This window comes from Notechis scutatus, chromosome 11 (assembly GCF_049901735.1).
Source record: "Notechis scutatus isolate UNSWTSFEM ecotype Mainland chromosome 11, rNotScu1.2, whole genome shotgun sequence".
In the NCBI taxonomy this organism is placed as follows: Eukaryota; Metazoa; Chordata; class Lepidosauria; order Squamata; family Elapidae; genus Notechis; species Notechis scutatus.
Genome location: NC_142019.1, coordinates 57,129 through 81,602, shown reverse-complemented (window position 1 = coordinate 81,602; position 24,474 = coordinate 57,129). Strand labels below are relative to the sequence as shown.

The window sequence follows — 24,474 nt, the reverse complement described above, 5'->3', positions numbered from 1 at the left end:
TCCTTCCTAACCAACCATTCTAAACCATGTTTGAAGAAAAAAAAAAAAGGACTCCCTCACCATCCCTGAGTTGCCCGCACACCAAAATACTTTCAAAGAATTCATTTTTAACAAAAGGAAAACATGGGAAATTTCTATTTATAACCATGGGCAATTTCTCCAGGAACAAAGCAGAGAGAGAAAGCTGCGTTCTCCACAAGGTCAACAGACAGATGTTTGAGCTTGGTTGTTTTCTTGTAGATGTTTCATGACCCAACTAGATAACATCATCAGTTTTAGTTAGTGACTAGCACTGATGATGTCACATAAGTTGGGTCATGAAACATCTGCAAGAAAACAACCAAGCTCAGAGAGCACCAAGGACCCCACATTTCAACTCTGAGCTACAAATATATTCCTTCAGAGAGATGTTTAGCAGTCTTGCTAATGACTTCTAATTGGTTATTTCGGTCTTCTCCTTTTCAGCTTTTAAGAGCTATGCAAGTCAGGGTTCTAAAGAGAAATGTAATTGGGATGTAAGAGGTGTGTGTTTGTGTGCGTGTTTGTGTGTGTGTTTCTGTAATATTCTAATTTTCTGCTTGAGATGGCTTGCTGGATGCCAAAGGTTTTTTTAGAGGTAGCTGAGTGCAATTGGGTGACTTAAAACATGAGCTTATATTTACCATCAAAACATTGGGGTTTTTTTGGGGGGGTGGAATAGACAGTGGTCTTCACAGGGGGGGATATTGAATTCCATGGACTTGCCTCTGGGATGAGCCATAGAGCTGCCTCCAGCTGCATGACACCATCTCATAATTTGCAACTGTTGTGCATAGAACTGTGACAGGTGCAAATGACATCATTTGCTTTAGATTTGCAACAATGCTGTGTTCCATTTGACATCCCTTGCCCCTGTGGGCATCCAGGTCCTAAGGCAGCAAGTTGGTGCTAATGGAAAAGTAAATTAGCTTTCTGGCTGTTGGCTCCAGTTTCCCTTTTTCTTCTTTTTAATTTTCAAGCATTGGACGGATTATTATCTACAATGGAACACATCTGAGTACCCTGGAGTGAAGAACGTTCGCTTTCCTGCTGGACAGATATGGAAGCCAGACATCCTTCTGTACAACAGGTAGGATGGGTTGATGCTAAAAGAAGGAACGAGAATTTCACTTCAAGGACAATGGAAATTGAATGTGCATCAAAGTATATTCATGAACGGGAAATGAGCTTGGTAACAAGGTCAGCCAATAAATAGGCATAGCAACTAAATCAGCCAATGAGGACAGTTTGGAAACTGAAACTAGAAGTAGCCTAGGCTAGAAACGGAAACTAGAAGGAGCCTAGGCGTGGCTCTATATTAAGCTCTGCAACTCTGCAGCTATATTGAGCTCTGAGTCTGTCTATTGAAAATGAAACTGCTTCTCTCCTCTTGCTTGCCAGCTGAACTAAAGTAAAAGAGAAACTAACTTGCTTGCCTGCTTCAGTTTGAGTTTGCTCCATGTGGGAGAAATCTACAACTGGTTTGTAAAATCTACTTATTATGTTTATAAAGTTGTTAAATGAAGCATCAGCCATCTGTGTTCATTTTTCTGGCGCTGAATTAACGCTGCAAAAACTCTGGACAATGTGCCTGTTATGAGGTGTCTCCAAAATCCTCTTGAGTATGTTGGGGCTGGGAATATTATTCATGAAACAGAAGAAGATGGGAAGAAATCCTAAACCTTTGCTGCCGCAAGGAAGAGCAATGGGCTGTCATCTCGCTGTTCGTCTTGAGAACATGTGAAGGACCACCATGCATCTACTTAGGTTTCTAGATGGCAGCATTTCCACCCAGATGAGTTTTAGAGAACTTCAAATATGGGGAGCCCAGAGAGGGTGACCCCTCTGGTCACGTGATATCTGCAACTACAGAGTGGCAGATGGTCCAAAACACACACACACACACACCCAGATTGGAATACAGCGGGAGGGTGTTGCATGTGTGTGTATAACTATCTCAACCACTAGGAACAACATCATCTGTGAAATGATCAGCTGAAACTCTCAGCCGAAGAAAACAGATTTCTGCGAAAGATTGAACACGTTTTCTGGAGATGCCTTTAACGGCTGAGGTTATAAATAATATCTTGTAGCTGTCTGGCAAGAAGGCATTTCTTAAGATGCATTTGTATAAATACATACTTTAACAGTGACACCGGCAAATTGCACAAAGTTGTCACTTAGCTGCACAATATTGTTGCTGCTATAATTATGCTTTCATCACCGGCTTAATTACAAAGTCATATTGCATTATGGAGATAGAGGAAGGGGCGAATGGAAGCAGTAAATTTTTATTCAACTTGCTGTTTGGCGTAATTCAAGCATTCTGTTTCCTTAGTAAGACATCAGCAGTTGTCTGCAGAGTCTTGCAGCTGAATAATAAACACATCCCTCATTTGGAAATGAGCAAATCACACAAGCACTTCACAATGCTTCTTGCCCAAACATTTCCACCCCGCTGGCTCCACGATATTAGAGCAATTGTAAGTTATGAGAGAGGGTCACAGGTCCATGTAATGCATCTTCTTCAACAGGCGTTGGAAGTTTGATCTCCATCGCCTCTGTTTCAGGAGATCAAGTTGCAACCGAAGTAGTAAAAAAACAGTCAGAACAGGTTAAAACCAAACAAGAGGAACTGGGACTTAAATTGAGAGCGTAGCTTAGTGGTTTTAGCACCCCTTTACCTCTCAGATTCATTTCACAGTAAAGCTGAAGAAACATCTACCTGAAACCTTGCAAGGTATTCTCTTAAGGCGACGAGATCTTGATTGCAAAAATTCAAAGAGCTTAGATTGGGAATTTCCTCCTTCTCCTTTTCTCTTCACCATCGTCTTTCTAGTTCCCAGTTGGAAGTTGCTGGTTGGGTTGATAATCCTGGAGTTCTAACCATTTTAAATGTTCCTACTGGTCTCACCAGTGTTGCTGTGACATATTTCAAGTCCATCTTGGTCAATAACTGAGCCATTCTTTATATGCTGGGCTTGCGTGAATATTGGGAGGAATCCTTGGGCAAGCTAAGTTTTGGGGTTTAGCATAAAACCCTTTGCATTCTCTTAAACCTTCTTCCTGGGCAGTTCAGCTACAGAAATAGCACCTTAAAATTCTCTTCTCGGGTGGTTTTGCTCACACATTTCCCCTTCTGAGTGCATTCCCGGCTCTCTGTGTCCATTCATCCTGCTAAGCTACCCTCTCTATGCAGGGCGAGTCATATTTATGCACCAGATAGAAAAGCCTGCTTGTTGAATGCCACAGAGAGAAGGGATTAAGCCGGAGAGTGGATTTAAATGTTCCCAGGGAGTTTTGTCGTGTTACGCTTTGTTTTGCTGGCTTCTGTTCAATCCTCACCGACTCCCTCGCTGGTCTTTAAAAAAAAAAAAGCCCCCGTAGAACTAAATTCTTGGCTGCCTCTGCAGATGGGTGGCCCCCCAAAACCTGAAGGCTCTGGCTGAAGGCTGAAAGAAATGCCTCCATCAGCCACCTCGCCAATATTTCACAGATAAAAATAGAAGTGGTGCTTAAGACGCCTGCTTCTCTTTTCACAAGAGATCCAAAATGGACAGATATTTCTTCCCAAGTCCTTTCAGGTTTGGAATTGCAAATGAAGCGCCGCACGTCAGCAGATTAAAATTCTGCTTCGTGTCTACTCTCTCGTGACTAGATTTTTGTTTTGCTTTGCAGATCTTCTTAGATACCAAAGATGTTTTAAGTAATCCATGGAGCCTTTTCTTTTTTGACCACTTTTCAAAGACACACACCTTTTGGGCAGGTTCACACCAGAGGTGGTATTCAGTCGGTTCTGACCAGTTCTGTAGAGCCGGTAGTGGAAATTTTTAATAGTTTGGAGAACCGGCCAATACCACCTCCAACTGGCCCCGCCAACCCCATCCATTCTCTGCCTCCCATTGAGTCCCAGCTGATCGGCTGGGTCTCCTTTGGTTGCCCTGCCCAGGAGAACGGAGCTGGAAAGCAGGCTAGTGGGGTGGGGAGGGAAGGGGGATTTTACAGTATCCTTCCCCTGGCAGGAGGTGGAAATGGAGATTTTGTAGTATCCTTCTCCTCCCACGCCCACCAAGCCACACCCACCAAGCCATGCCACGCCCACAGAACCGGAAGTAAAAAAAAATTGAATACCACCACTGGTTCACACAACATGCACCTCCAGGCTAGTTAAAACCTGACTTCATGCGGTGTGCTAAGTTTAATTAGTTTTAGTCTTGGTTAGTTTTTTGGGAGGTACTTTGCAAGTAGTTAAAGATCCTTGTTTAGAATCTGATCATCTCCTCCTCCTCCTCTTCCTCCTCCTCCTCCTCCTCCTCTCTGTCTCTCTCTCTCTCTCCCTCCCCCATTGTCTCTCTAGTTGCAGGGACATGAAAGGCGTCACAGTCTAGCTAGGTTTTCAAGGAGACCCTAACCCAGTGATGGCTAACCTATGACACGCGTGTCACTCGTGACACGCCGAGGCACTTTGACTGACACGCCTGTTGGTGTGGGGAAAGCCTGCACATTTAGAGGCTGCCTGTGCTCTGCTCCAATCCCTGCTCCCTGCTTGTTGCGTGGAGGCGTGGTGTCACCGCTGCCGCACGATCTTTGCAGCAGAGAACCAGTTTTAACCACCATAAACTGAGGTTTGTCAGTTTCATTACCTCAGGAACGCTACAGGAGGAAAGGAGATCCATGAGGTTCACAGCCCTGTAAGGTGGCCTTCCGATCCCCACATCCTGCACCTGCAGCCCTGAGACCAGGGAGACGAGTTTCACAGCCCTGTGTGATCACCCCAGCCCAGTCCGACATAAACCAAATTATTGATATTTCTTGAAGTGACACGCGACCCGAGGAAGGCTACACTTTTTCCCGATTTTTGACACACCAAGCTGAAAAGGTTAGCCATCACTGCCCTAACCCTTCAGTAAAAAGAAAAAAAAAAAATCAAGCGAAACCCTCTTATAAACCCTCTTCTGAACACCTCGTGAAGGACACTTCTCCCTGCTTTCTCTCAGCGAAGCGAAGTGTCCACATATCTTCATGCTACTTTGCCTCCGCTGACATTTGCGAGAGAGCGCCATGGATCGAAAGCTTTGGTGAACGTTGTCACAAGCTGAGGAGAGGCTGAAGGGGCACTTGGCAGCCCATCGAAACTGCCATGGCCGGGCCAAACGTGAGCAGCAATCTTGTGAAGGGCTTTTGAAGTTAGGCCAAAGACCTTTTGCCTTGCCCTCTGTGCTGTGCGTCACTGTCTCTTTGACTAGGCATTTGATCGTCTGGGCCGAAAGCTGGCTATTTTAAGCTGGGTTTTTCTTGCAGGTGTTTTCATTTCAAGAGAGCCTTTTTTTGATAGGGCCAGACTGAAGGTCGAGCGCTCACAGAGGCATATCTGAAGTCTGTTTCACCTCGCTGCTTCCAGGGTGAGAGGGAAAGTGGGTGGGAATGAAATATATCAGATAATAACCCCTTTTACGTTTGGTCCAGGTAGCCGACTGAGCGCTGTGGGGCTTGTTAGGTTTTACAGGAATTTTTGGATTCTAGTTTGTTATTCCCAACCCCCCCCCCTTAAATGTTCATCTGAGCCAGACATCTTGTCTGCTTGAAGGCAAATGTTCCTTGCGGAAGATTTAAAAAGAAAATCAAACCAAGAGATTGGTTTCGGAGGGTGGGAGATCGACTATTTTACAAGCCCTGGCAAAAATTCACATTGTACACGATGGTGGCTTTACAAGCAGCAATTAGGACTGCAGCTTTCCATAACTGAAAAGGAACAGTGAACCCTGAAAGTGAAAACAAAACAACAACCTAACACAGAACAAGGGAGATCACCCAAAACACTTTGGCCACCAAGTTAAATCAGTCTGACAAAGAGCGTGAATTGGCTGCTCCATCACCCGAATCACAACGACAACAGCAAAAACAATGTCTGGGAAAGGATCCATAGACTTTGGGGATTTGTATCAGAGTCAAACAAGGGGTAAAAACCATGTGTGTGTGGATGAGTTTTACGTGGCCGTAGAATAACAGAGTTGGAAGGGACCCTGGAGGCAAGAGACTCTAAACCATTCTGAACAAATAGTTGTCTAATCTCTTCTTTAAAAGCTCCAGGGATGGAGCACCCACAACTTCTGAAGGCAACTCATTCCACTGATTAATTGTTCTCACAGTCAAGACATTTCTCTTTATTTCTAGGTTGGTTCTCTCCTTGATTAGTTTCCATCCATTGCTTCTTCTCCTGCCTTCAGGTGTTTTGGAGAAGGGGTTATGTAGGCTCAAAGAATTAGGCCAGTGTTTCTCCACCATGACCACATTAAGATGTGTGGACTTCAACTCCCTGAATTTGTCAATCAGCAAACAGGACCACTAGATGCCACCAAAGCTAGTTTTCTGTAATAGAATAGAATAGAATAGAATAGAATAGAATAGAATAGAATAGAATAGAATAGAATAGAATAGAATAGAATAGAATAGAATAGAATAGAATAGAATAGAATAGAATAGAATAGAATTCTTTATTGGCCAAGTGTGATTGGACACACAAGGAATTTGTCTTGGTGCAAATGCTCTCAGTGTACATAAAAGAAAAGATACCTTCGTCAAGAGTCACTGTTGTGTTTTTCAGGGTGACTTCATCATCCTAGCATGTGTGTCTCATCTCAAAGGACTAAAGAAGTAGGACATTAGAACATCTTTGGAACATCTAGAGTATCTTTGAAGTGATGGTGTTCTCCAGGCAGTATGTGTAACAGAGTCAGGTCTTTGTTCATTTTTAGGCTGTGTAAGTGTCTTAATATGCTTATTACCTACTAATGAGTTCTGTTCTTTGGCCATGCATCTATGGATTGGTTACATTCTGGGTTAAATACCAAGAAAGTGCCTTGTCTCCTTTCTCAAATGGCTTTGACACTTGGTTAATTTTGCTGCAATTTGGAGCTGCCACTGTCAATCATGGTGGTGTTCCCTCTGGCCCACTTGAGGATTGGCATTGCAATTAGATGCTGGTGTGAACTCATGATGTCATCTTAGTTTAGTCGTCTGTAGAGAAGATACTTTCTCCTGTCAATCAACAAAGACCCTCTTTCAGGCCTGACAACTTCATTTTGTTTACTTCAGGATCCAAGCGAGTCTTTTTCCCCCCATCTCATGCATCTCTTTCTTGTTGAAATAATTTTGGATGAAATTTGCTCAAAACACACTCTACCAGCTCCATCTGTCAAGAGGAATAATTGTTTCTGGTGCCCGTGTTTAAGCAAGAGCTGGAGATGAGCATATGTTATTAGCCTTGGAGGGAAGGGAAAACATGAAAAGGCTTAGGAAGACTTCCTTATGGGAAACAAACTCAAGACATGCTCAGAACAACTGTGGTTCTTCAACATTCATTTCTGCGCAATGTATTTTTTTTAACCCTTGTTGGAAATTTTGGTTTCCTTAAGCACTGGAGAAAAGTCAGAAAGTTCAGCGGTTGGTTCCGTTGGGTTTGGCCAAAGATATCTTGGTTCAACCTCAGTTTTTCCAAATTGTCCTGCCCTGACGAGGTTACCTCATTGCTTAATGAAATGTCTGCAAAACAACAATAACAACAATAACAACAACCAAGCTTAGAGAGCACCAAGAACTCCACAATTCAGTCCTGATCTACAGATCTTTTCTTCAAAAGGAATATGAAGTAATGGATTCATCCCTATTAGTTGGGCTTAGAAGTAATGCAGACTTTGACTTACAACCACAATTGGAATCCAAAATTCCATTGCTAAGCAAGGTAGTTGTACACTTGTCTGAAATGGTATAAGGTCTCCTGCCTGAGCAAAGGGTTGGGCTAGAAGACCTCCAAGGCCCCTCCCAACTCTGTGATTCTGTGATTCTCTGATGCTTGGCTCCTTAGCAACCGTTCTGCAAGAACGCTTCCTTCTTTGCGAGCCCGGAGGAATTTCCAATTCACAGTGTCCAAAGTATGGGGAGAAGTCTCCTTCTGTTGAGGAACAAGAGGATTGCTCCGTTCCTAAGAGCTGAAATGCATCTCGTGGGAGACCTGCAAAAGAGCATTGTTGGATTCTGGCTAAACATACGCTCAGGCGACTTCTTTTGGCAGGCTTCATTTTTCAACCCATTCAGTTGTCAATTTGTCAAGTCTGTTAAGTAGCGTTGTAGGAAAGTAGAGACGTTGTGTCTTCTGACCCGGATTGTGATGGATCTCCTTTCAGAGAGCAGTGACAAGGTGCCTAATTCACCAGGAGACAGAGTGATAAACCCAATTTCGTTTCCTTCATAAGCCCACACCTTATTTCTGTGACTTCTCCCATCTCTATGGAAAGGTGTAGAAAACTGGTGTCCAAGGTAGAGGAAAACGGACTAGGTCTGGAAGATCAAAGCCAAAATACAGGATATTTTGACCAAACATGATTCTTTTTTTTGTTTGCCGGGTTTAATTCTAATAAAACCACTTCTCTTTTCTTTGTCGATTTCCCCCCAGTGCTGATGAACGTTTTGATGCTACTTTCCAAACAAATGTTTTGGTCAACTCTACAGGACACTGTCAGTATCTTCCTCCAGGTATGAATTGTGGGAATACTGGGGAAATTAACACCTTTCTCAGGAGTCCTGGCGTGCTTCCAGCAATGAGATGCTGTTGTTTCAGTATGATAATGGGTATAGATAAAAAGATATTTATAGGCCAGAGGTTCCTCAGACCTACAGAGATACAGAAATAGCCATGGCAGGACTAACTTTTAGAAATATTTAGAATAGAATAGAATAGAATAGAATAGAATAGAATAGAATAGAATAGAATAGAATAGAATAGAATAGAATAGAATAGAATTCTTTATTGGCCAAATGTGTTTGGACACACAAGGAATTTGTCTTGGTGCAAATGCTCTCAGGGTACATCAAAGAAAAGATACATTCGTCAAGAGTCAAGTATATTTTTAGAAAAGGAACATGAAATCATTCTCTTAGATCAAAAATACAAGAAAGAGTCTAACCAGAAATATGTAAACAAGCAAACAAACAAAAATCACAGAACTAAAGTGAAAAATAAAATAATAGTTACAGGAAGGAAGAAAAAGCAATTGGTACAGAAAGGAATCAATGTGATATTAGTAATGTTAATAGTTTCTGTTATTTTGCAGAGAACACACAATAACATTGCTTTTAAATAAATCTGTTGTAAATTTGGAAGGGCAGAAGTTTTGCATTTTTAAAAAAAACTGAATGGTGGACCTGTTCCTTCCTTCCTTCTTTCTTCCCACCTCAACCTAGGGATTTTCAAGAGTTCTTGCTCCATCGATGTCCGCTGGTTTCCTTTTGATGTCCAGAACTGTAAATTGAAGTTTGGATCATGGACTTATGGAGGTTGGTCTCTTGACCTTCAGATGCAAGAAGCAAAAACCACTGGATACATTTCGAATGGAGAGTGGGATTTAGTCGGTAAGTTAAATCTGTGGATCTTCTTGACAAACAGGGCTCTTTTCCTCACCAGTTGAATAGTGGGTGGCTCAGAGTGGTATAAAACCAACAGCATGTAAAAAAAAAAAGCAAAGCAAAAAGAAAGAAAGAAGGAAGGAAGGAAAGAAAGAAAGAAAAAAGAAAGAAAGAAAAGGAAGGAAGGAGGAAAGGAAGGAAAGAAGGAAGGAAGGAAGGAAGGAAGGAAGGAAGGAGGAAGGCAAAGAGAAGGAAGGAAGGGGAAAAAGGAAAGAAAAGGAAGGAAGGGGAAAAGGGAAAGGGAAGGAAGGAAGAAGGAAGGAAGGAAGAAAGGAAGGAAGAAAGGAAGGGGGAAAGGCAAAGAGAAGGAAGGAAGGAGAAAAGAAAAGAAAGGAAGGAAGGAAGGGGAAAGGGAAAAGGAAGGAAGGAAGGAAAGAAGGGAAGGGGGATGCATTCTTATAGACTGCTTCGACTCTTTATGACCATAGTCTGTGGGCTCCCTGTCACCTTGACAACTGGGGGCTGAAGAAGAGAGTCAACAGAGAAAATTATTGGGTATGTTTGTTGAAAAAAACCAATGTGTCCATTCTCCAAGCCCTGGAGAAGACTTCTTTTTAAGATTCTTCAGGGATCTACAGTTCCATGATGTTCCAAGAGCAAGCTCAGAGGGACTCCAGAGCAGGGGTCTCCAACCTTGGCAACTTTAAGACTTGTGGATTTCAACTTCCAGAATTCCTCAGCCAGCTTCGCTCTGGCTTCAACTCTGGGAGTTGAAGTCCACAAGTCTTGAAGTGGCCGAGGTTGGAGACCCCTGCTCAAGTGGGTGTGGATTGGGTTCACTGATGGTGATGCATGGATCAGGGTGGCCAGCTACACTGCAATGGAGATGAATCCAAATGGGACGGTGATGGTGTGGTCATATCGGCTAATATCTTGGCATCTGATGATCAGCCCCCTCATCCACCCTGGGTGTCAAGTATGCTTTGAAAGGTCCTTGAAACAAATGACAAAGATTGAGAATGAGCAGGGCTGGGACGAAACCTAAACATCACGATAGTGTTATCCTCCCTGGGGGAATAGTTACGGCAGGGAGAAAGCTCACAGATGCTGCTTTACTGCACCCTGTGTAAAAAGTTGTGTTTTTATCACCCCATTAGAAAAACAGGACAGCTGGGGTGGGGTGGGGTGGGCCGCTATCACAATTTGATACTTCTTAATTGTCCATATTCCTGATGGCTCATTAAAAGCAGCCCAGGGTTTTGTGAGGCTGCCAACCCCGAACAAGAAGTATTTGGTAATGTCACTGGAGGCCTCACTGATTCCTACTTAAAGTTGTAAATTATTAAGTTGGAAGATTAAAGATGGGCCACTTGGTCAGTCTTTCTGATGAGAGCTAATAACAAGAATACGAGACTGGGGACTAGTTTTACAATCTCTGTAGCTGATTCATGAAAGAGAACTTGAGTGGTATTTTAATTTTGAGTGGTATTTTTATTTTGGTATTTTTATTTGGAGTGGTATTTTTATGAGAGTCAGATATTTTGAAATGTTTTTATCTTCCCATTGGTCCACTCTTCCACATTTGCTGAATGTCCATTGATTCAGTTTGACTGTTGGCAACTAAACAACTCTCCCCTTCTCCTTCCCCTTCTTCTCCTCCCTACCACCTCCTCCCCTCTTCCCCCTTCCCCTTCCCTTTCTCCTCCTCCTCCTCCCCTACCTCCTCTTTTCCTCCTTCTCCTTCTGTTCTCCTTCCCCTTCTATTCTCCTTCCCCTTCTTCTCCTCCCTACCACCTCCTCCCCTCTTCCCCCTTCTCCTTCCCCTCCCTTTCTCCTCCTCCTCCCCCCTCCTCTTTTTCCTCCTTCTCCTTCTGTTCTCCTTCCCTTCTATTCTCCTTCCCCTTCTTCTCCTCCCTACCACCTCCTCCCCTCTTCCCCTTCCCCTTCCCTTCCCTTTCTCCTCCTCCTCCTCCTCCCCTACCTCCTCTTTTCCTCCTTCTCCTTCTGTTCTCCTTCCCTTCTATTCTCCTTCCCTTCTTCTCCTCCCTACCACCTCCTCCCCTCTTCCCCTTCTCCTTCCCTTCTCTTTCTCCTCCTCTTCCCCCACCTCCTCTTTTCCTCCTTCTCCTTCTGTTCTCCTTCCCTTCTATTCTCCTTCCCTTCTTCTCTTCCCTACCACCTCCTCCCCTCTTCCCCTTCTCCTTCCCCTTCCCTTTCTCCTCCTCCTCCTCCCCTACCTCCTCTTTTTCCTCCTTCTCCTTCTGTTCTCCTTCCCCTTCTATTCTCCTTCCCCTTCTTCTCCTCCCTACCACCTCCTCCCTCTTCCCCTTCTCCTTCCCCTTCCCTTTCTCCTCCTCCTCCTCCCCTACCTCCTCTTTTTCCTCCTTCTCCTTCTGTTCTCCTTCCCCTTCTATTCTCCTTCCCCTTCTTCTCCTCCCTACCACCTCCTCCCCTCTTCTCCCTTCTCCTTCCCTTCCCTTTCTCCTCCTCCTCCTCCCCTACCTCCTCTTTTCCTCCTTCTCCTTCTGTTCTCCTTCCCCTTCTATTCTCCTTCCCCTTCTTCTCCTCCCTACCACCTCCTCCCCTCTTCCCCCTTCTCCTTCCCCTTCCCTTTCTCCTCCTCCTCCTCCCCTACCTCCTCTTTTCCTCCTTCTCCTTCTGTTCTCCTTCCCTTCTATTCTCCTTCCCCTTCTTCTCCTCCCTACCACCTCCTCCCCTCTTCCCCCTTCTCCTTCCCCTTCCCTTTCTCCTCCTCCTCCCCCCCACCTCCTCTTTTTCCTCCTTCTCCTTCTGTTCTCCTTCCCCTTCTATTCTCCTTCCCCTTCTTCTCCTCCCTACCACCTCCTCCCCTCTTCCCCTTCTCCTTCCCCTTCCCTTTCTCCTCCTCCTCCTCCCCTACCTCCTCTTTTCCTCATTCTCCTTCTGTTCTCCTTCCCCTTCTATTCTCCTTCCCCTTCTTCTCCTCCCTACCACCTCCTCCCCTCTTCCCCCTTCTCCTTCCCCTTCCCTTTCTCCTCCTCCTCCTCCTCCTACCTACCTCTCTTTTCCTCCTTCTCCTTCTGTTCTCCTTCCCCTTCTATTCTCCTTCCCCTTCTCTTCCTCCTTCCCCTTCTGTTCCCCCTTCCTCCCCCCTTCTGTTTTCCTTCCCCTTCCCCTCCTCCTCCTCCTCCTCCTCTCCCCCTCCTTCTCCAGGACTGGTCCATCTGATTTTTTCTTCTTCCCACACAGGAGTTCCAGGCAAGCGGACAGAAACTTTCTATGACTGTTGCAAAGAGCCCTATCCAGATGTGACCTTTACAATCACAATGCGACGGAGAACGTTATATTATGGACTTAATCTTCTCATCCCATGCGTCCTGATCTCCGCACTTGCCCTTCTGGTTTTCCTGCTTCCAGCTGACTCTGGAGAGAAAATTTCACTTGGTAAAGAGCTGATTCTGTTTGCTTTGAAGCAAGTTTTTTTTCTCGCTGAAGGTCACCTCCAGTTTTAAGCGTGTGGAAAGCATGTAGAAAGAAACTTCCATGAAATCATAGAAGAATTGGACCAGGAGTGTGGAGTGAAGGAAGTCAAACCAACAACTAAGGAAACTGTAGCCCATATAACTTTTATAACCTTGAAACTTTTTTTTAAAAAAGTGTTTTTCTATGTTGGTCACCAGATCTGCATCATTTGCTAACTGGCAAAGAAGAGAATTGAGTTCCTGCTACATCCAACTGTAAACATCTAGATGAACATTTAGTTGCAGCAAAGAGTTTCCCTTAATTATTTGCTGCCATCCAATGTTCTTGATTTTTGGAGCCAGCTATGATAATCAAATCCTAGTCTTGCCATTAGCAGAAGGAATCCAGCAGTTCTGAACCAGAACAACGGAGCTAAACATTCTGATTCCCGTAATGCTGGTGGGCAGACATGAACAAATGAAAATAACTTTGCCAGAGATGCCCCTGGGTTCACAACAGAAGTGAGTTCCAGACCAGGCATTGGCAAAGGTGTAGCTTCTTTGCAACCCCACGCACCTACTCACGAGCAAGTTCCATTTTGCTCAATGAGGATGTCTCCCAAGCTGGACTACAATTGCCTCCTTGTTAGAGTTTCACTAGTATAGACCAGAGGGATCTCCAAACTTGGCAATTTTGAGATTTGTGGACTTCAACTACTACAAGTCTTAAAGTTGCCATGTTTGGAGACCTCTGCTATAGACACGTCTCTCGTTTTATCTCATAATGGACATAAAAAACTGACTTAATGTATGTTTGTAACAATTATTGGGGGGAAAAGAGCATAAGGATGATTTATTCTGGCACTTCAGTTTGGCAAGCTTCTCTGTCCAACGTGGAATCAAGTGCCAAAGGATACCATTTCTAAATCATCATCATCATAATCATCATCATCATCATTGCCACCATTGTCATCTATGAACTTTTTCCAAGTCCATATTGCATAGCATATGGTGGCTTCTCTCTCTATCTCTCTTCCTCTCCATCCCCTTGTTTTCTACAACATGAACAGGATTCAAAGGGTAGCTACTAAATATTTTATATTTGGTTACTCAGAGCAGTGCAGCAAAGCCAGAAGGAAGGGAAAACGTGTAGTAATTTGCCTGCTAAATATACACAGGGTTGGTATTGCCAGGGGCCTACAAGGATCACTCTCTGTGGGAGTCTTGTTTCTCCCAAGAGCATCCTTGCAAGGAATTTAAGATTTCACCAGCCCTGCAGGTGGTTGCGTAGAGTAGACAGACATGAAAAAATGGAGTGTATAAAAAGTGGTAGACAGAACACCATGGTGGGCTGCCAAAGACATCCCCCAGCTGGAATTATCTTTCCACAAAGTGTTTTATCATCAAGAGATGACACCTTCTGAAACATAACATCCGGTGCCATCTGCCTTTTTTCCTTCTCTTCTTTGAGACATTGGTGAAGAACCTCAACTGTTCCAGACTCCATCTGTATCTTCCCTTTGTCTTCTCCCATCCAACGTTAACACTTCCAGTCTCATCAACTTCCTCTTATCTGTTTCTTGGCCATCCTTTTGGGTACTTGCCAATTGCCAGGCATCTTTTAGATGTCTTTGAAATGCCAACTGGAACATCTGAAGGGCATCAGGGATGGGTGAGGTTGGGTTCCATTCCGCAAAGGCGATTGAGATTTTTTTCACGATGCAGTATGTTTTATTGTTTCTCAACCTTGGCCGCTTTCAAATGTATGGACTGCAATTCTCAAAATGGAAAATTGTGAAGTGAAGGCACCATCTGAAAGTTGCCAAAATTGAGAACTTTGGAATATTTAATCCCTTTTATTCAACCTCAGCAACAAAAGTGCCCTGGGTCCAACCCAATCTTTTGTTTTCCAGGAATCACAGTTTTGTTATCCCTCACCGTATTTATGCTCCTGGTGGCCGAAATCATGCCAGCAACTTCGGATTCTGTGCCGTTAATTGGTAAGTCCCTATCAAAGCATTAAGCTCTTTCCCATCATGCAATACAGTCTCAAAAAGAACTAATTTAGGAAGTTTGTGTTTTACCCAGTTCTAGCTGCGCAGAATTTTAGATTCGGGGCTCCTTGGTGCTCTCTGAGCTGGCTTGTTTTCTTGCAGATGTTTCATTAGCCAACTAGGTAACATCATCAGTGCTAGTCAATAACTAGAACTGATGATGTTACCTAGTTGGGTCATGAAACATCTGCAAGAAAACAAGCAAGCTCAGAGAGCATCAAGGACTTCTCATGTCAACCCTGTGCTACAAATATTCTCCTTTATGTCAGATTGAATAATTCAAAAATCTGACTTTTGGAGTGGAACAGGGAAACTATCATGCTCCTGTTGGAATCTGATTCTGAGGGGGAGGCTGAGCAGCTGACAGGGAGTGGGAGTGTGGCTCTGTTGGCTGTGGAAGAAACTGGGGAAGGGCAAAGTCTGGCTGGGCAGAGCAGGGAAGAGGTAGAACAAGGGAGAGGGAATTCAGAGGAAGATCCAGGCCCACTCCCTCTTTATCCTAGGGCACGCAGGGAGGAATGGAGAAGGGAGCAATGTGGGTTGTGTGGCTTACGGGGGAGGAAAGGGCTCTGATTCCCTTCATTAACTGCAGCTAGGAACACAGTGTTTAAAAAGGGAAGCTGCGTACAGCAAAGTTGTTGGGAGCAAATCGTGAATTATCTGATATCATCGAGGCTTATCTGGGTTCCTGGCATTTTTCCAACTGTGTGTGTTTTGTTGGCCTTTGAAGTTTGCAACTCCTTCTCCTGCCCTGTCCAGTTAATTGCTGCAGCTTGGCTTGTTTGGATTTTTAGTTACAGTTTGTATGTACTTTGTTTTTGGACTGAATTTCCTCCACTTAAAAACTGTTCTTGGGAGAGGTTTTTCTCCAGCCGAAGATAACTGGACACTGGGGGCAAAGTTGGAGATATTAAAGGGACTTTTCTTACTTATGTGACTGTGTTGCCTTTGTGCCGCGTCCCTTTGGGTCATCACAAAAACCTTAATCTCTTCTTTCATTGGTAAATAAGTCATGGTAGGTGGATGGGCGGGGGGGAGGTAGAAGGCAGTTTCAAAGTACCCAAACTCCTGGATTCATATTTTCTGACATCTTCAGCTGGACATGATTGAATGATTAAACAACAACAAGATGAAATATCTAATAGAGCAATCGGTTGATCTTCTATATCAATCTTGCGGCATCTATTTTTTTTTTAAAAAAAAATGCATGTCTTGATTCCTTCCATAGCTCAGTATTTCGCCAGTACCATGATTATTGTCGGACTTTCGGTGGTGGTAACGGTCATTGTCCTCCAATATCATCACCATGACCCCGAAGGTGGGAAAATGCCAAAGTGGGTAAGCACCTTTTTTTTTTTTTTTGCAGAATGTTATTTTTCCTCTGTTAAGAACACCTCACCAACCACAAAGACAGGGGAACAGCCCCCTTGTAAGAAATACGAGATTTTTCCAGGCAGAAGAGAAAAGCTGCGTAGTGATTTTTGCTACCTGGAGATCAACCAACCGTAGCTTCCTCTCTGTTTCCTGCTGCTAGGGATCAGGTGCTGCTGCAATGTATATTTTATTTACTCAGAGACCTTCCTCCATCTCTTCATCTGTGAAGTTCATTCAAGCAGCCAAGTCACCATCAATAAAGAACACTGAAAATAAAGGAATACGTATCTTTTTTTCCCTCCAGCAGGCAGAAAATTCTTCGGCTGCATAAGCTAATGTTTTTTAAACTTTCAGGAGGCATCTGGAGTACCATTGAAAAGGGATCCGGTTCCTTTCTGGATGGTTTTGCACAGGTTTTGCAACTACAGCGTTAAAAGTGGTTGTTCTCCCCCCACACCCACCAAACATTACCAAAAAACTTCAGAGTAGGGAATCTTCTCTTACTGTTACCAACTTCAAATAATTCTACTGTCAGACTTTCTTTTAACATAGCTTTACAACTAAGTTGTAAAAAAAAGTTGCCTTCGGAAGTTGTGGGAGCTTCATCCCTTGAGACTTTCAAGAAGAGATTGGACTGCCATTTGTCATAAATGGTGTAGGGTCTCCTGCTTGGGTGGAGGGTGGTTGGACTAGAAGACCTACAAGGTCCCTTCCAACCCTGTTAATTTATTAAAGTAGAATTTGTTTTGCTTGTCCAGAGTGTTGTTTGGGGTCCTGTTGAACAGTGGAACCCATGGGTGAGTCTCAGTGCCCCATATTTATGATTGTGACTTCATTAGGTAAACATCTGAAGATGATGTGCCCCAATTTTATGCGTTCCTCTTATCTACTTGCAGATATTGAAGCCAGAATTTTTGTTGCTAAGTCAGAAATTCGTTAAGCGAGTTTTGCCCCACCTTACGACTTTTCTTGCCACAGTCGTTAAGTGAACCATTGCCATTGTTAACCAAGAGACCAAGAAGGGATCCTTCTTAGCTTATCAGGCTGCAAAAGAGAAGGCAGAAGATTGGTACTTTTAGACCTGCAAGATTCTGTTAATGTAGCTTCACAATGAAGAAGAATTAGCTCATCTTGGTGGTGTTTTCTGTCCAGTCTAATTAGGGAAGCTGACGGATAAGACTCTGTTTGTCAAAACCACATGCTTCTCTCTCTTTTCCAGACCAGAATTATCCTCCTCAACTGGTGTGCCTGGTTCCTAAGGATGAAAAGGCCCGGAGAAGGCCGAGTGCGCTCGGCTTGCCAGCACAAACGCCGCTGCAGCATTTCGAGCATGGAGATCAACACAGTCAGCGGTCAGCAATCCAGCAATGGGAATATGTTATACATTGGCTTCCGTGGCCTGGAAGGTGTCCACTGCACCCCGACCACTGATTCCGGGGTGATCTGTGGAAGAATGGCTTGTTCTCCCACGGACGAGGAGAACCTCCTGCACAACAGTCGCTCCTCTGAAATGGACTCAGATCTAGCGAAGATCCTGGAGGAGATCCGCTACATCGCCAACCGGTTCAGAGACCAGGATGAGGCTCAAGCGATTGGCAACGAGTGGAAGTTTGCCGCCTCCGTGGTGGACCGCCTCTGTTTGATGGCCTTCTCGGTCTTCACCATCATCTGCACCATCGGCATCCTCATGTCGGCGCCCAATTTTGTGGAGGCGGTTTCGAAAGACTTTGCTTGACCCCGTGCTTGGGGACTGCCCTTGACCCCCAAAGTTGGCCATTTCTCAAAATCTGTTATGTAGCAATAATGTATTTCAGGGCCCTTGATTCTATTGGATGTATGGATGCAAACTTTGCTCTTTCTTTTTGTTTCTTTCCTGGGGAGGGGCAGGGGAGGGTGAAGGTTCAGGCTAATTAAGAACCTCAGTGAGGTAACCATAAGTGCTCCTCCGTCACTACCTGACCTCACAGCTTTGGTGTCTGGAATAAACTCTTTAAATAAAGTCAGCTTGCATCTCACTTGTATGATTGATTCAGCTTCTAATATTTTTTTTGTTTTCAGGGATAATTTTATTATTTGTTCGTTTGTTTTGTTTGATTGGATTTGGTGCCACGCAACTCCAAATGATTCTTTAAGCAATGATGTCACTCATACTGGAAAGCCGTACAAAGAAAGAAAGGAAATCTGAACCTCCCCCTCCTCCTCCTCCTCCTCCTCCTCCTCCTCCTCCTCCTCCTCCTCCTCCTCCTCCTCCTCCTCCTCCCCTTCACCCTAGAGAATGGGACTCAATCAAATCCTTTCCCACCTCCCTGAACTAAACACACAGTTCTTCTGCACCAATTGTCCTAACCTTCTCCAAGGTCATCTCTGTAGGTCCATGGTAGTATTTATAGTGTTGCCTTTAAACTTGGAAGACCTAAATGGCTTGACTCCCAGATTCTCTTCCGAGCAGAACCTGCCCATCCTGTTGGCATGTCCCAGTTGGACGCATGGAAGCTACCTATGAGAAAGGAGCTCACAACTGCTTTCCTCTGGTGGCTTCCATTTAATGGCTGCGTTTCAGATGACAGCCATCCCAGTATCCTTTCAAAAAAATGGCTGAGAAGGAGTTGTCTCACAAGGCTCTTGACCTCTCATCAGTGCCATCAACTCCTAAAGCTTACCCTCGTTTCTTTTAATTTTCCAACGCCAAAGTTGTACATGCATTTAAAACTTGCTTGTGCGGTGTTTTTACAATGGTAAGCAAGATTTACAGCTGTATGCAAATTAAACCAATACCATTTGCATAAAGAAGTTTAAAAAAGCCCTCTCCATAAAGGACCCCTAATGAGAAGCTTCCTTTTCTGGTTAAGGATGCCTGGATGTATTCTGGTGCGTCTCCCTGAACTGGAGTGAAGAAAGACCTAACTTTGATTTCTTTGCAAAACTTTGGATTATTAATGCCACAGGCCCTCTGAATTTAACTTCAAAGAAAAAGCGGCCTCTGAGTGTGCTGCACACCATTTGACACCCCAGCGAGTCACATTGACAGGCAGAAATGAGCAATTATTATTTTTTTGTGGGGGGGGGAGGATTCTTTGATCCACCGGCATTTGGCTGGGTTTCAGCATCATCTCTGGCAAAACGTTTGGCCAGGCCAAACTTTATTTTATTTATTTATTTTATTTGCCAATTGCTTACAAAATAATAGGTATAAGTAAAAACATAGTTTTGAATACATGGATACATATAAGAAAAATAAAAAAATATATAAAAGAAACAATAGGACAGGGACGGTAGGCACGTTGGTGCGCTTATGCATGCCCCCTACAAACCTCTTAGGAAAGGGGTGAGGTCAATGGTAGACAGTCTAAGGTTAAAGTTTTTGGGGTTTGGGGAAGAAACCACGGAGTCAGGTAGAGTATTCTAGACATTGACCACTCTGTTATTGCTGAAGTTGTATTTCCTGCAATCGAGTTTGGTGAGGTTAACCTTGAGTTTGTATCTATTGTTTGCTCTTGTGTTGTTATGGTTGAAGCTGAAGTATTCATTGACAGGTAGGACATTGCAATGTATGATTGTGGAGTTTGTTTCTCTACTCACTGTTTTGTTAGAACATAGAATAATAAGAGTTGGTCTTCTAAGTCAACCTCATGTATGAGAAGGAGAGATCCAATGCCATTTCAGACAAATGGTTGTCCAATCTCTTCTTGAAAGCCTTCAGTGATGGAGCACCCACATCTTTTGAAGCAAGCTATTTCATTGGGGGTTTGCTCTCACCATTAGGAAATTTCTCCTTAGTTCTAGCTTCCTTTTCTCCTGGGTCAGTTTCTAATCGTTGCTTCTTGTCTTGCCTTTTGGTGCTTTGGCAAATAGTTTCACCCTCCTCATCTTTGTAGGGGCCCCACAGCTATTGGAATGCTGCTATCATGTCTCTCCTGCTCCTTCTTTTCATTAGACTAGATATACCCAATTCCTATAACTTTTCATACCTTTTAGCCTCCAGCCCCCTAATTAATTTAGTTTTTTCCTCATTACAGGGAATTTTGTAAACTCCCAGGAAAAAAAAGAGAAAGAGAAATCTAATCTAAGCCCATTGCTTAGAGAAACCCACATATGTTCTTCTTGGTGCAATTAAATGTTAATAGTTGATCAATCTTGAATTGCTTTCAGAATGCGCAGACTGTGCTTTGCTTTGTAGGAAAAATAAATATTCATTATTTTCTAGCTAAACCAGGTTGATTACCTTATAGGAGGTAGGGCAGATAGACTTGAAAGTTTGCTTTTAACCAAAACACTTGTCCCCAATTTTTAATATTGCATTTCCCCATAAAGTCAATTCAGCATGAAAAAAAGATCGAATCTTTTTATTAAACATCATCTTCTGTAGTTTTCTAACCAATTTAATTGGTTTATATTGAAAAGAATTGTTTTCAGAGAAACTGGACTTCTGCTGTATTTAGATCTTATTATTATCCACCTAACCAAAGGAGTTTTATATATGTCTATTTCAAAGTTGCTCAAATTAGAAAATTAACATTGATTGTTGACTTCCAATATTTAATACTTGACATTCGGTAGGCTTGATGATACAGGTCCAAATTGAAAGACCTCCGTAACTGGTAATTGCATTTTCTGTAAAGATATTCTCAGAATCAAAGAACCCCATAATAACATTTTTCCAAACAAAGAGATGGATTTTCTGAAAATATTTTCCAGCTATTTAAACAGGAATTCCTCTCAGAATATAAATTGATCTGGAAATAATATTTATTCTGAGATACTCACCTTTCACTAAAAGGGTATTGAATGACTCCCATCTATCCATATCTTATAAAACCCTCTTCTTATATATATTTTCTCTATATTGCATATTAGTGAGTTATATCTTTGGGTATGCACATAACCAAATGTTTAATGGATGGTACAAATACAGAATTGGTATTCTTTAAATGGATGGGTAACCCAATCTTCACCTACTGCTATCAACTTTGATCTGGACCAACGCAAAATGTCTACTTAATTCTCTTGATTTCTTGCCTCGTGCCCTTGAAACTGTCCTATGTTTGCTGTTTATTAGATTGTTCCTTTTCATTGTTGAAAGTCCTGGTATTTGCCAGTAAACCTGTTTTGAATCTGTTTTGGCTTCTCTTAAGGAAGGAAGCAGAGATATATGGCTCAAACAAGGACATCCAGAATCCATAAAAGGGGTGGGGGGAAGAGAGAATGAGAGAGAGGGGAGGAGATGGTTATTGAATTGGGCAGAGACAGAATTTAAAACGACTCAGTAAAAGAACAGTTAAAGCAAATTATCCATGTGTGTGCCATAAATTGGTCCATGGGTTGAAGAACTGATGTTCCAAAGGAATCCAAGCATTCCTTAGGGAGGCATATTTCTTGTAGATGTTTTCTTTCATGAATTGTCTTTTCTTTTTGTTAACAGCTGGTGGCCTTTGAATTCTGCATAGATACTTTGAGGTCAGTCTGGTCAGGGTTGGGAGGGCTTAGCGGTTTGCATTTTCAAAGATAGTATATCGAACTAGCAAACCAGTGGAATTGGGTGGGGGGAAAATGATTGAAAACCAGTCATTTCTAACTTATGCTTGGCTTAGGCTCTTCAGGCTGGAAAGTAGAGAAAATCCTTCCTTCCTTCCTTCCTTCCTTCCTTCCTTCCTTCCTTCCTTCCTTCCTTCCTTCCTTCCTTCCTTCCTTCCTTCCTTCCTTCCTTCCTTCCTTCCTTCCCTGCCTTTTTCCCTCCTTCCCTTCTGTCTCCTCTCTCCCTCCCTTCCTTACCATTTAAAATGTCCTCCATATTTTTACTATTTGCAGAACAAACTGCGACCAAATGCTTTATAAACAACATAAAAATTAATACAAACTGATAAAAAGCAGAATGAGCAATGAAAGAATGAAAGAAAAAGAAAGAATGAAAGAAAGAAAAAGGAAAGAAAGAGTGAAAAACAAATATAAAGAAGCCTCCAATTTCCCTTGCAGCAAATACAAGTGCAAGTACAACATTATCTCCATGGTTACGAAAGAAGCTACCTTTCCTGTTACTCATTTCTTTTCCTAATCATCAAAACCACAAGTCATAAGTGCAATTTCCCCATCCCCCAGTTTCTTGCAAAATGTCTCTCAGGAATTTCCATTCAACCATAAATGTAGACATTTTCCCCCCTCCTCTGATCAAAAAAGCCAATTTAGCTATTTCTGCAAGTTCAATCATCTTCACCCAAGGACCATGGCACTTCCATAGATGCCCACGTGAGAAGCCGGCAGCTACGTCCAGCCAGAGAGAGAATGCTGAATTTTAATGATTAAAACTGAGCGTGAATCATCCTTCATCCATCCTGTTTTACTCTGTTGAATGAGAGGAGATCCTTTTCTTTCCTGAGAAGATGATTCTTGGTGTCAAGGCGAGAGTGGCTGCGACGCGTGGAAGTTAATCATGGCGGCGGTCGATATAAGAGATAATCTTCTGGGAATTTCCTGGGTTGATAGTTCATGGATTCCAATATTAAACACTGGGTGTGTATTGGACTATTTCTCATAGCGCAGTAATCCATTCTATGATCGAACATGCAACAATGAAATGGTTAAAATGCAAAGGCTAACCTTGGACCACTTGAATCAAATGGTTGGAGTAGAATATATTCTTCTCCATGCACAAGAGCCAATCCTCTTTATCATCCGTAAGCAGCAAAGACAGAACCCAACCCAAGTTATTCCATTGGCTGATTATTACATTATTGCTGGAGTAATTTATCAGGCACCTGACTTGGGGTCAGTTGTAAACTCAAGAGTGCTCACAGCAGTACATGGAATCCAGTCAGCTTTTGAGGAAGCTATGTCTTATTGTCGCTATCACCCTTCCAAAGGCTATTGGTGGCATTTCAAAGATCAAGAGGAACGAGATAAAGCCAAACCAAAAACAAAGAAGAAGGAGGAACCAAGCTCTATTTTCCAGAGGCAACGTGTGGATGCATTACTTCTAGATCTGAGGAAAAAGTTTCCCCCTAAGTTTGTGCAGCAAAAATCTGGAGAAAAACCAGTCCCAGTGGATCAGATTAAGAAAGAATCAGAACCAGCACCTGAAGCTGTAAAACAAGAGGAGAAGGAAGCTGCAAAGACCACACAACAGAGCACTACTACTAAAGGGCCACCAGAGAAACGAATGAGATTACCATGACAGAAGGGAAAATGACATTCGTAACTAGTGAGGACTTGGTGAAGAAACAGAGGTAAACAAGTTAGCTATTTAAAAATGGGACAGTGAACTGTGACATTTCCAAAATTCCAGCATTTGATTCCCCCACCCCCTTTTTTTAATGTTACAAATTTACAGCAACATTCAGGATGGAATGACCTATTTTAGTGTTCAAGTCTGAATTTTCCTTTGTGTTTTGAGGACTTTTTTTTAGCCTCTGATATTTTCAAATTGTAATTTCATACTTTTTATTAATGTCTTGCTGGAGTCTGAAACACCTTAATCTTTCATAAATAGAACGTGGCTCTGTTGTTCTGTCAGGTCTTTTCCAAACAAATTGATTACAGCAGTTCAGAGACAGTTCTTTTTCTGAATTTTCACTTTTTCTCTAAGATTAAATTCAAATTGAGATAGAAGATTTATTTATTTTTTTGAAAAAATTCTTTCCCACAACTTGGTTTATTGTATTGATCATTGGTGATTTTCCCTTTTTTAGTTTATTCTTTGAACAGCTTATGCATGGGGGTGAAAAAAAAATGCCCATGATTTTGATACTTGCTTAAATATTGATGTAAAATAGCCAGTAAATAAGAGCATAGTAATATTCCATAGGCTTAGCTTCTCTCAATTATTGTAATATTTTTTTTGAAGGATGAGGCTTTATATGTGTAGAATATTATGTGGTAGATATTCTCTGGTAGTGTCAGTACACAAGCTAGGAACATCTTACTCAACTTCCTGCAGAGAAAAATCCTGTAAGGTAATTGTCAATAAAATTAATTTATAATTTGTGATTTTTGTAAATATTTATTTGTTTTGAAGAGGGACCGGAGACAAGAATATTTTTAAAGGATTTTTAATCTTTCTTCTTGGTTTTTCACAGTACATGGTTTGTTTTTCCTTTCTTTTTATTCTAAAAATGTTTTGTCCATTTGTATTTTTTTTAGGTCTACTTTTATATTATTCCACTGAAAAATAAAACATTTTAAATACTGTTTCCAAA

General features: G+C 42.6%; 1 protein-coding gene and 1 pseudogene across 1 annotated transcript in view; both read left to right on the top strand.

Moving 5' to 3' along the window:
- CHRNA7 (cholinergic receptor nicotinic alpha 7 subunit) overlaps window positions 1–18,291 on the top strand; it is a 39,608-nt gene extending 21,317 nt beyond the window's left edge. Inside the window, exons 4-10 of the mRNA XM_026685129.2 lie at window positions 999–1,108; window positions 8,471–8,550; window positions 9,259–9,426; window positions 12,649–12,843; window positions 14,774–14,860; window positions 16,143–16,252; window positions 17,508–18,291. Of these exons, the coding sequence (XP_026540914.1) occupies window positions 999–1,108; window positions 8,471–8,550; window positions 9,259–9,426; window positions 12,649–12,843; window positions 14,774–14,860; window positions 16,143–16,252; window positions 17,508–18,023 (1,266 nt within the window). The 3' untranslated portion in view covers window positions 18,024–18,291. The remainder of the gene's footprint in view (window positions 1–998; window positions 1,109–8,470; window positions 8,551–9,258; window positions 9,427–12,648; window positions 12,844–14,773; window positions 14,861–16,142; window positions 16,253–17,507) is intronic.
- Window positions 18,292–22,691: 4,400 nt separating this feature from the next.
- Window positions 22,692–24,263, top strand: LOC113423640 (mediator of RNA polymerase II transcription subunit 6 pseudogene; annotated as a pseudogene).
- The last annotated feature ends 211 nt before the right edge of the window (window positions 24,264–24,474 follow it).